The following is an 11,207-nucleotide window of genomic DNA, read 5'->3' as shown; positions in this document are numbered from 1 at the left end:
TTCTCCAACTGATATATTATTTATGAAATAATTTCTCAAACTACTCACTTTTTGTTTCACCTTCTAATGATAAAAGTTTAGTTTACTGTAAGCACTAATTATTCTTTACAAGTCATATTTAAGCATATGTTTATACACATTTCAAGTATTCAAGATCAAGAATTGTTTTCTTCATGGCTACAAATTGATGTGACGAATATATCAAATTCACATTCAAGATTAAACTTTGAGCCCTTGAAAATTAAAATACAAATGAATCAAACTCAAGAAAGAGCTATCTAATCTATGAGCCAATATATAAGAAAAGACAAGATGATATAAACTAATTTCTTAGATGGTTACTCAACTTATAACTTTTATTTCAGAAAGTTGATCAATTTTAGTTTCTAACACAAAAGTCATTCAAATAATGATAGTTATCTCGTCAAACAACTTTGATTTGTAAGAGAAATGTCAATCAGCTATTGTTATTTCACCTATAAAGTCGATCAACTATATATTATCATTTCATCTACAAAATCACTCAACCAATTATCTTGATGATATTTCCAATTTATATTGTTGACGTGAAAGTTTTTTAAGGAAAAAAAGAAGGGATTCATTCTGGTAAAATAAAAGGAGAATCATTATGATGATTAATTAATTAAAACAAATAGCCTTTTATTTTTAATACTCTGGCTTGAAAAAATTTCCACTTCAGTAGTATTAGCCAAAAATATCGCTTGAATTGGGCGCAGAGTGACTTTGTAAGTGAAATGACAATAATTGAGCGATTTTTTTAATTTACAAAAATAAAATTGAGTTACTTTTTAAGATAATTAACATTTGTTGAAGGATTTTCTTAAATAATTGTCCATAATTGAGTGACTTTTAATTTTTTTAAAATAAAATTAAATGACTTTTTGAAATAATAATCCTTAGAAACTCTAGAGAATGTACCATACATTAATTGTACTTTGGAATTTAATATTGTACAACTTGTTAGTACTATATTTTTTTTTTCAATTACGAAACTTATTACTTGCGTCAAGAATATTTCTTCTTCACTTCTTCACTCGAATATATATACAACTTCCTCACCATCTCACAAAACTCCCTGCAATAAGAAGAAATTAAATGGTAAGTTACCTCGTTTTCAATTCTAAGATTATAAGTTCGAGTCATTAAAAAAGCAAATAGACTAACGGCCACGGGTAATCCCCCACAAGCATCATGTCACCCTCATCATCCCTGTACACCAGTTGCCATTTGATTCGAGGGCTAAGTTCTCCCTTGATATCAAATATCTCTTCAACTACACTGATAAGTTCATCATAACCTCTTAATACAGTCAAGTCAACCGATCGTCCAACAGCAACCCCTTGCATATGCACCTAATTCACATAATCATTGTATGGTAAGTAAGCTCAATATCTTAAAGTACCGCGTTAATAAATCGTATATCTTTATATTCTCTTTTATAAATAAATATTTGTAATTATATGTTACATTATTTCTAACCAACTATTTTTAATATAACCACTTCACCTGGTATGGACAATCTTTTTTATTCGAGCATGAATCATTTTTGTAAAATTTAGAATAATGGATCTTTACACTTATGAGTCAAGTTTTTCATTTGAAATTACAATTTGAAGTTCTACTTTTTTGAAAAATTTGAGATTTGAAATGAAATTGAAGATGAAAATTTCATAAACAAATGCTAATTAATTTCAAATCAAAACTTGAAATTGAGGTCTCAAATCCTATGTCATAAACAAGTATTCCCTCTGACTCAATTTATGTGGCGTTTCAAGATTTAAACAATATCAATTTTCCAACAAACAAAAGAATCATCATATACACATGAGAAGAATTGCAACTATTCGTGTAAGTTTTAAATGTTCAAAATATAATTCAATCTGGCTTTACACTTTAGTCAAACAAACTAAAGACATTTTGTGCACCTTAAAGAGAGAGTATAACTAACATAAAACCATTTTGTGTACCTTAATGCGACTTCTTGAAGAAGTGAAGTCGTTGGGTAATTGGACTCGTTCCTTTGCTTTTGAAACATTAATCTGGTCCTTGTCAATTTGTTTATAACTAATCCTGGAACATGCACTTGATACAGATACAGAAACACTCAAATCATCATTACTACAACCTACAGCAGCAGCCGTCCACTGGTGCGGCTGCTGCTGTTGGTCGTCTGAACTCGTCGAAGGCGACGAGGCAATGTTGGGATCTGACAACAAGCTTTGTGAAACATCAGAAGTCGGGTAGATTATTGCATCAGTATTTGAATGAAAAGAATCCTCTTCTTCCATTATTTTATCCATACATAACTCGTCCTTTCAGTTTTTCCCTTAAATAAATTGTTGGAGAAGATTTCTCCGAAAATTACATCTCTCAACTCTCGAATTAAAAATGACAAATGAATAGACCACCCTTTTTTTTTCTTTCTAAATGGTAGGATGGATGAACGCCAGTTGGCTATTCAGTTTTTTTTTAAGGACTCTGATGCAGTAGTTAGTAGGGGTGTATAAAATCGAACTGAAAATCGAATCAAATCGCAAATTGAGTCAAATCGGAAAAAAAACCCGACTAGTGGTTTGGTATTGAAAAAAACCCGACTATATTTGGATTGGTTTGATTTTAACTAAAAAAAAACAATTTGAGACCAAACCAACCTGACATTATATATGTAATTTTAAAATTTTATTTTATACATAAAAATATTTACTTTGATATAATTTTAAAATATTTCTTATACTATTTCATAATTTTTATCTTTTAATATATTATTTCAAGTTTAAAACTTAGAATTCAGAATGGTCCAATAAAGATTATAGTTCATAGATGTTGATAATTATAATAAAACTTAAATCAAAATCAAATTAATACTAATACAAAAAGAAAATTAATTCAACACTAAGAATGACAATAATATTGAATATTTGTTCTTTAGTTTTACATTGGTTTAGACAATTAAAATACATAATCTAATTTTAATTTTCCTTAAATATTTAGTAATGTAACTAATACTTATTAAACTTATTTTAGCATGATTTAGTACTTTTAAATTATGATCATTTTCATTATGACTTTGCAATATTTATTTTATATGATGATTTCATTACTATTTTTTATTGAATATTTTAGTGTCATCAGTACTCATCTCATATTTTGTGTTATTTTCTTAAGAAACACCTTAGATAATTGTATTTTGGTTGGACTTAAGAAATAGTTGGAGCACAAGTTAATTATATGTTTGTATGCAAACTTTACCGAAAAAATCCAAAAATTTGAAAAAAAAAATCAGAGGTTTATTAGTTTAGTTTGATTTATAAATTTAAAAATTCGACACAATGGTTTGGTTTGGTATTTGAAAAACCTGAACCAACCCGAGGTTGAAAACCGGAAAAAATCCAAATTTTATTAGTTTGATTTGGTTTATAAATTTAAAAATTTTACACAAATGATTTGGTTTGATATTTGAAAAACCCGAACCAATCCGGTCATGTACACCCCTAGTAGTTGGTATCTTTTGCTCTGTGGTTTTTCCACAACCAATTACTAAACATATTGTAATGATAGTATAAAAGTATGAAAAAGAGTGGTACTTTCTTCCAATGGCAAAAGATTGAAATAACCTAACTCTGGAATTTAAAAAAAAAAAAAAAGCTAAAGAAACTATGTTTTTTTCCCATAACCACTCACCCACGATGTAATAAATCGTACTAGGCAAGCCTTGGATCTACTCAAAACGCATTGATAGTTATTAGTGTGTGGAAGAGCTTATTGTCATACTAGTAGTATTATATGAAATGAAGAAATTGAAGGGAGAAAGTACAGTATAATGTAGATGTGAAACGACAAAATATAATGAGAAAAAAGGTTTTACGAATATAGAAAACGAGTGCTAGCGTAACTTCATGTTCACCATTCTGAGTCACTACAACATGTACAGGAGCTATGGGATATGAAGGCTCCAGGAAACAGCAAAATAACAACTTCAAAAATATTACTCCCCTAATCTAACTACCTATGAAGATGTTGTTTCAAGGGTAAACTCAGTATAGCATTTTGATGTCTTCGCTCTCATCACAACACCAACAGTTTGATTACAACTTCAGGCGGTCCCTTTAAACGGTGTATGACTGTTGAATTGTCTCAATGTCGAGACCCTTCAACTTCACCACTGATTCAACATGACCTTTCAGTGTATGCAACTCACGTAGCCTGCAATTGAAAAATTCAGCTTTGAGGTTTTAGAATACCATTCAGCATTAGCTAAGATTAAGCAATAACTGCAGATGCAATTATCTAAAATGGTAATATGTGTAATGCCAGCAAATGCAACTTCCAGTTCACATTCAACTACGATTTATCGCTCAAGGGAAATGAGAATTAAAACTGATCCATTATGCTCCTGATGACAAAAAGAGACCATTTCAAATGACAGACTAACCTAGCAATTTCAGCTCTCCTCTTCGCTTCCTCGGCCAACTGGTTAAGCTCATTGAAATTGGTAGTTTCGCTAAATATTTTGGGGTCTGGAACTTCGAGCCCATGAAGGGTTCTCTGTGCATGTGCCCATTGAAGCTCGCGCAGTTCTTTTCCAAAATCCTTCTTCCGGGTGAAAGCAATCTATGAGAAAAAAACAATAAATAAACCATCAAATACCAATAAGATAATAATAGATATAGGAGTGGGAATGATTCGTAAGTATCTCTTTGTTCTTCCCAATTCATACCCTCTGCTCAAGAACAAGATCCCAGGCCTTCCCACTGAGAGCATAACGGATGAGGAACTTGATCAAATCTAGTGGGATATAGGTAACAATATTGTAAAGCCAGATAACTCCAGCCCAACCCCAGCCAATTCCTTCAATTGCAGCAAAGCTCCAATTTGCATAAACAGCAATCAAGGTGGCAACCTGTGCATATTTAGTTCCCAAATATTAGATGATCCATGAAGTTAGGGAAACTTTGAGAGAATGATAAAACACCAGATGGCTCACCAGTTGAGCAACGAAAAAGGCAAACACTAGCAACAACCCAGGACGCTCCACAAACGACCAACTTCGAGATCTTGTAACGAATATCAGGGCCTGACTGATAGTGCTTACTTGAAGGTATATCGCAGATGCGAGCTTCCTAAAATCATCAGTTGCTGTTTTCTCAAGTGTTGATACCCCAAATACTCGCTAGAAATTCACCGAATTAAGTTAGATATTAAACTAAGAGTTGTCAAACATTAATGTCCTACTTCAACATCTAAATACTCCGAACAACAAATACAAGATTTTGTTTATCATAAGGAAAAAGAACACAAGCACAGGTGACACCAAAGATTTATGTTATTGTTTATAAGATGAAAAAGGCCAGTAAATGTGTAGTTGTACGTCTGCAGATTGCTTTTAATATATCCATCATACACTTGGTTAAATTAGACTGGAGATATATTGTCTATTTCCATATACTAAAAAGATCATCGGCATCTGTTTTATATAAATGTGTTCGTTCTTAAACTAAAAGGGCAACTAAATTTGGAGCAGTCAGCAATTGGGAAGGCCTCAATCACACCATCCTTGACAGAAATTTTAATGTATTGGATATACAGGTGGGCTCACCGGGAAAAAATTTGTTTTGTATGCCGCCCAAAAGAAAATGACCGTCATCATTGCCAAGTAGCCACCAAGAACAACTCCAGTAGTAAAAATCTCAGCCAGTTTCCAGCTATCAGGCAGAGGAGATGGTTTGACCCTATCCTTCGATATCGTCATAATGGTACCTGATATTGTCAGTGTTTGGTGGTTAGATGTCAGCAACACTGAGTAAGGACTTGAGCAGAAACGAAAAATGATACTTGCATGAGTATTAAACCAGAGAGGTGCTGCACACATTGAAAGACTCAACCACAACAAAATTAGGCTAATAATGTTTCAGTTTTGAACTTATCCTACACTTTTAATATTATCCTCCATTAGAGGTCGATATGGTGGACTTTAAATGCTCAAGTATCAGATATATTTCTATTGGTGAAAAGACTAACCATCATTAAGAATTGCAATGATAAGCACCATGAAAGGTGGAAAGTCAAACTTCCAGATTAGAGCCAGAAGCATAAAACCAAGCTGTGACATTGAATAAAAGAAACAGGTGAAAAAAGTACAAGATGCATTTGATCCTGAAACATAAGATAGACAAGATAAAAGAATGAAGCAGTTGCAAATAACTTACCACAATACGGATTGTGATGGAAACAGCATATATCTGCCAATGAAAAACATACACATTCGGATGAGTTATCCATATCATAGCTCAGCGACAGGTTAAGAACAGTAAACACATTTAAGAATTCAAGGAATTGTCCTTGAAGTAATTTTTTTATCTTACACTACTGAAACAACCCCAAAAAGAAAAAAGAATACCGTGTAATTTTTCATCCTTTGAAAGATTGCTCGACTGGTCAAAACAGCACTAATGATGACACTAAGACCAGGTTCAGTAAGGACAATATCAGAAGCACTGCGAGCCGCATCAGTGGCATCGTCAACAGCAATCCCAATATCAGCTTTCTTTAGAGCAGGAGCATCATTGACTCCATCACCAGTCATACCACAGATATGTTTCCTAGCTTGCAAGCGCTTTACTATCTCATATTTGTGCTCTATATAAATTACCACAACAAGGTATCAGCAAAGGCCAATTGTTTTTTATAACCAAAGTTCTATACGTAGAGCACAACTACATAAGCACAAGAGTCATTTAAAAAATAAATACCGGGGAAAACACCAGCAAAACCATCGGCCTTCTCTATAAGTTCATCAATTGGCAAAGCAGCGATTGATTCATCCTTCGTCTGTCCCAACAGAGCAGATGAAGGATACATATTTGTACCCATTCCCAGGCGGCGCCCAGTTTCTTTTCCAATTGCCAATTGATCTCCTGGAAAAGTACAAACACTAAACCATTGAGCACCAAATAAGCACGCTAAACTTTTAAGTGATACACTAAGATTCACAACCTCTTCCAAATATTTAAATCTCAGAATTTCTACAATGGAAAGCAATATAAAAAAATACAGGTTGATGTCCAAATTAAAATGAAATGGCAAGATACAGGTAGATCATGGCAACTTCAAGCAGCCACAGACAGAGTAGTGCCTACTCCATCAATCCAACTCTTACCCATTGTCCTCCTCACCCAAAATAGAATAATATAAAAAGAAAAGAAAAAGGACAGCATTTAACTCCCAAGGCAGAATCAAGAGTAGTATCCATAGATCCAACTTTGCCAATCATGTTCAACCAAGGATTCGCAGAAGAGTTCATTACCATCTTTTAGAATTCTCGTCTCACCCAATACACTATTTTCTCTATCACTCTCTCTAGACCCAGGGGAAGGGCAGTAAGAATCATAGCCGTCAAATGAGTTGCCAACACAATATGCATACAATTTGCTGAAAACATCTCAACACATTGAATGGAACTGTCTAATAGTATGAGAAACCACATGATACCTGTGATCATTTTGACATTTACTCCAAGGTTTAAAGCCCTCCTTATAGTCTCAGCACTGTCGTGCCTAGGTGGATCAAACAAAGGGAGGAGAGCAATGAACTGCCATGGCCCCCCAGCGCTCTCCTTTCTTCCCTCCGGAACTTCCTGCATGGAAAATTAGAAGGCATGCATAATCAAACAGATAAAACCTTTTGTTTGCAAAAAGCATAGGTTGTGGGCGCAAAGAGAATTGATCACTAGTCTCCTCTACTGCAGGCATTCCATTATAACCCAAAGCTGTGGATTTGGTCCATTCAACTAATATATATCTGGCAATGATAAAAGAAAATAAAAATACCTGATATGCCACACCAAGCGACCGCAAGCCCCGCTCAGCAAACTTATCAATCACTGTATGAACTCTACGCTCTATGTCTGACTTGTTGTGTGCAAGATTAAGAATCTGAATAAATATTGCAGCTGTGGATTAGAAAATGTAAACAAAGGTAAAAACAGCAAAGGAGGGCAGCACTGAGTGATAACTAAAGTACCTGCTCCGGTGCACCTTTGCTGACCCTATGCATTTTTCCCTCACCATCAAGATAAGTAAGTGCTGTTCGCTTATCAGTTGGATTGAAAGGAAGGAAGTGTATTTCACGAATGCCAGCACGTGCCTATATTAATGGCAACGCTTAGAGAAATCTCCCAGCTGGAGTGCACACATTAATCATAAGGTCAGACAGCAGTAAAGTTACCTCCTGTGGATCAGCCAACATCCCAACAATAGCAGTATCAATCGCATCCTGGTTCTCAATTCGAGAGGCTCGAGCTGCCATTAGAACTACAGTGTCTGCATCAATTCCTTTGGCAAATACCTGAACAATTAACAAGAACAAACAAAAAAAGAGAATCACAGTTCTACTAGTGGAACAAGTATACAATACGAGCAATCACGCATTGAATTGAACTCTTTTACTCTCACCTCTATAAGGGTTTTATCAACAGTCAGCTTGTTCAATGTTAGGGTTCCCGTCTTGTCGCTGCACAAAACATCCATGCCAGCCATCTCCTCTATAGCTGTCATTCTTTTCGTAATGGCCCCCTGTATAGTTAAAAAATGATCAAATAAGCATTCATAGCAGAAGGGCCTCAGAACAGTAGCTCAAAAATTCAAGAGCTGGTGAATATTAACAAACCTGTTGAGCAAGACGATGAGAACCGATTGCCATCGTGACCGAGAGAACAGTTGGCATAGCAATTGGAATCCCACCAATGAGAAGCACCAGAAGATTGTCTATCCCAGGACGGTATTTGCGATGTTGGATAGGGTACATCACAATAATCTCTATTATCATCCCTACTGCAATTGAACAGATGCAGAAGTTCCCTATAGCAGTCAAAACCTGACGATAGCCATACATAAATTTGTAATGTAAGATTTCATAAAAGTCGGATACATTAATCCAGATCATTGCATCAAATAGCAGAGTAAAGAGTCTACTTGCCTTCTGAAAGTGTCCCACTTGGTTTGTACTGTCAACAAGGTGAGCTGCCTTCCCAAAAAAGGTATGAACCCCTGTAGCAATCACAACAGCTTCTATCTCTCCCTGCTTACACGTGGAGCCAGAGTAAACACCATCTCCAGGACCTTTTGTTACAGGAAGAGATTCACCGGTCAAAGCAGACTGTAAGTTGAGAGACAAGTATAGTGGCATTGTCAGAAAAATGGTAGATTGAATGCAGATACTCCATGTAATCATAAAATTTAATCACCTGATCAATTTTGAGTGGATCACCCTCTAGAAGACGAGCATCAGCTGGAATGATATCTCCCAATTTAATACTGATTATGTCCCCAGGCACAAGAACAGCAGCATCTTCCTCGTCCCATTTTCCATCTCGAAGAACCTCCATAAAGACAAGTGCAAACATTCAAACAATTCAGTACAAAACACTAACAAGATATAATCATGGATTTCTGTTTGTGAGACAACAAGGTCTATTTGCAGTCAAATGGCAACAGAAGAAGATAAGGTCTAGTACCTTGGCTTTTGGAGCAAGTCGAGCCATCAGTGCAGCTGCTGCATTGCCAGCATTGTTCTCCTCGATAAAACTGATTGTTGAGTTGATTATGAGCAATGTGATGATACCCACAAAATCCTGCCAGTCCGGTGGCTTTCCCTAGAAGAGTCCACATATTCTTGCACTGAGTTTACAGAAACCAGCAAAAGAATCAAATAGAATGGTAATTCAGAATGTGATTCTTACTCCTCCATTTGCAAGAGCAATTGCCATGATAGCAGCAGCCTCCATAACCCATGAGAGAGGGTTCCACATAAATCCCAAAAATTTCAAGAATTTGCTCTCCTGTAATACACCACCAAAGAATTACTCGTACCTTCAACATCAGGCACAGTTCAGCTTTGATAGAGTCACCCCTTTTGTGCCCTGTAGGACGATTTCAAGGCATGGAACCAGGAAACAGCTTTTATGCTGCCCCCACTCTCCCACTACCCCACACTAGGTAGGAACACTTATTTTTCTTCTTTTTTTTTTCAAAAATTGGGGATAAGGGAAGCAGAAATGGGGGAGGGGATATTACAAGGTGCGGAATCATGAAAGTTCAAGTAGCCAATCAAGTGAGCTACTAAGATTTCCCAGGTAGGAGCACTTCGTCCACAGGGTAAGCCTTTATTATAGTCCGTAAATCAAAAACCTTTTATTTCTATTTAAGGAACTAAAGCTATCAATGAACAAATTGACATAAACACACTTCTATTTTCAGCCTTAATGAAACTAACTCAAACTGAAGGACAAACTTAACAAAAAGAAAAAGAAAGTAAAAAACCCCACTAGCTGCCAGTGAAACAAGGAAGAGAAATTCAGGAGAAATAACTCAAGAAACGGAAAGGGTGGTAGCAGATTTACAGTAAAATTTAGCAAAAGATAAGTAAAAACACCTTCTTCTCCTCGAGCTTATTGTACCCAAAAATGGACAACCTTTCTTGAGCAGCAGCAGTAGTAAGTCCCTCTCTGGTACATCTCAGATTCTCAAAAACCTCCTCAATCGGTATATTTTCCTGTAAAAATAACCACACCCAACCATGAAAAAACTGTCAAGAAACAAAAATAGCACGAAAAATCCATTCTTGCAAAGCCTTACCAAATCAACAGTCTCCTTCAAGACAGCATCCAGAACTTCAGGCTTCTCCGCCATCTTCTTTAAACTTGTTTTTCCCCCTTTTGACAACAGTGTCTCAGATAAAAAACACCATAAATATAACTCAGTGAAGCAACAAAATTAGGTGAAGCAGAAGAAGAAAAGAGGAGAGCCCACAATAAACAAGATTTCGTTTATCGAAAAAACAAGTAGGATTTTATAAACAGACAAAAGGGTCACCAAAACTAGTAGTGGAGAGCAGTAAACAGTTACAAGAGAAAAAATACTCTGCATTTCTCCCACGTCCCACTGCAAAATTTCGTGTCATATTTTTTACGGGAAATAGGATAAATATATACGAATTATCGTAAATGGTATGCAGATACATTGGTATCCCTGTCATTCAAAAACTAGAGCATATATATCTTTCACTCTAACGGAAGACTAAATAGAGACACGTGACACACAATCTTATTTGTGTCCCTATTTAGTCTTCCGTTAGAGTGAAGGGCATATATGCTCTAGTTTTTTTATGGCAAGGGCACCAGTATCCCAAAA

At 35.5% G+C, this 11,207-nt stretch overlaps 2 protein-coding genes across 2 annotated transcripts; both read right to left on the bottom strand.

Annotated features, from left to right (window-relative positions):
• Positions 1-1,004: 1,004 nt before the first annotated feature.
• Positions 1,005-2,321, bottom strand: LOC125831366 (auxin response factor 11-like). Its single transcript, XM_049510562.1, has 3 exons — positions 1,989-2,321; positions 1,186-1,373; positions 1,005-1,096 (listed from the first exon to the last, which is right to left on the bottom strand). The coding sequence occupies exons 1-3, from the start codon at positions 2,319-2,321 to the stop codon at positions 1,027-1,029; spliced, it is 591 nt and encodes a 196-aa protein (XP_049366519.1). The 3' UTR covers positions 1,005-1,026.
• Positions 2,322-3,927: 1,606 nt separating this feature from the next.
• On the bottom strand, positions 3,928-10,902 carry LOC125830845 (plasma membrane ATPase 1). Its single transcript, XM_049510017.1, has 21 exons — positions 10,653-10,902; positions 10,450-10,569; positions 9,758-9,856; positions 9,533-9,670; positions 9,263-9,397; positions 8,995-9,174; positions 8,686-8,892; positions 8,472-8,591; positions 8,245-8,364; positions 8,041-8,163; positions 7,848-7,952; positions 7,510-7,654; positions 6,771-6,935; positions 6,419-6,657; positions 6,228-6,260; positions 6,040-6,121; positions 5,618-5,778; positions 5,006-5,191; positions 4,739-4,921; positions 4,454-4,632; positions 3,928-4,224 (listed from the first exon to the last, which is right to left on the bottom strand). The coding sequence occupies exons 1-21, from the start codon at positions 10,704-10,706 to the stop codon at positions 4,128-4,130; spliced, it is 2,871 nt and encodes a 956-aa protein (XP_049365974.1). The 5' UTR covers positions 10,707-10,902; the 3' UTR covers positions 3,928-4,127.
• Between the last annotated feature and the right edge of the window lie 305 nt (positions 10,903-11,207).

Source organism: Solanum verrucosum, unplaced genomic scaffold, assembly GCF_900185275.1.
Source record: "Solanum verrucosum unplaced genomic scaffold, falcon-dt-bn FXZP01000049.1, whole genome shotgun sequence".
Lineage (NCBI taxonomy): Eukaryota > Viridiplantae > Streptophyta > Magnoliopsida > Solanales > Solanaceae > Solanum > Solanum verrucosum.
The sequence above is the reverse complement of the archived record's forward strand: the minus strand, read 5'-3'. Positions and strand labels throughout refer to the sequence as shown.

Bases quoted from the DNA above. Each gene is read 5' to 3' on its own strand.
- LOC125831366 (XM_049510562.1), bottom strand. From the start codon at position 2,321: ATGGATAAAATAATGGAAGAAGAGGATTCTTTTCATTCAAATACTGAT. The intron at 1,374-1,988 runs GTACACAAAATG...TATGTGAATTAG, and splicing joins CTTCAAGAAGTCGCATTAAG to GTGCATATGCAAGGGGTTGC. The intron at 1,097-1,185 runs GTTAGTCTATTT...TTCTTATTGCAG, and splicing joins GTGGGGGATTACCCGTGGCC to GGAGTTTTGTGAGATGGTGA.
- LOC125830845 (XM_049510017.1), bottom strand. From the start codon at position 10,706: ATGGCGGAGAAGCCTGAAGTTCTGGATGCTGTCTTGAAGGAGACTGTT. The intron at 8,365-8,471 runs GTGAGAGTAAAA...TTAATTGTTCAG, and splicing joins TTGATAAAACCCTTATAGAG to GTATTTGCCAAAGGAATTGA. The intron at 7,655-7,847 runs GTATTTTTATTT...TTTTCCATGCAG, and splicing joins CGCTTGGTGTGGCATATCAG to GAAGTTCCGGAGGGAAGAAA.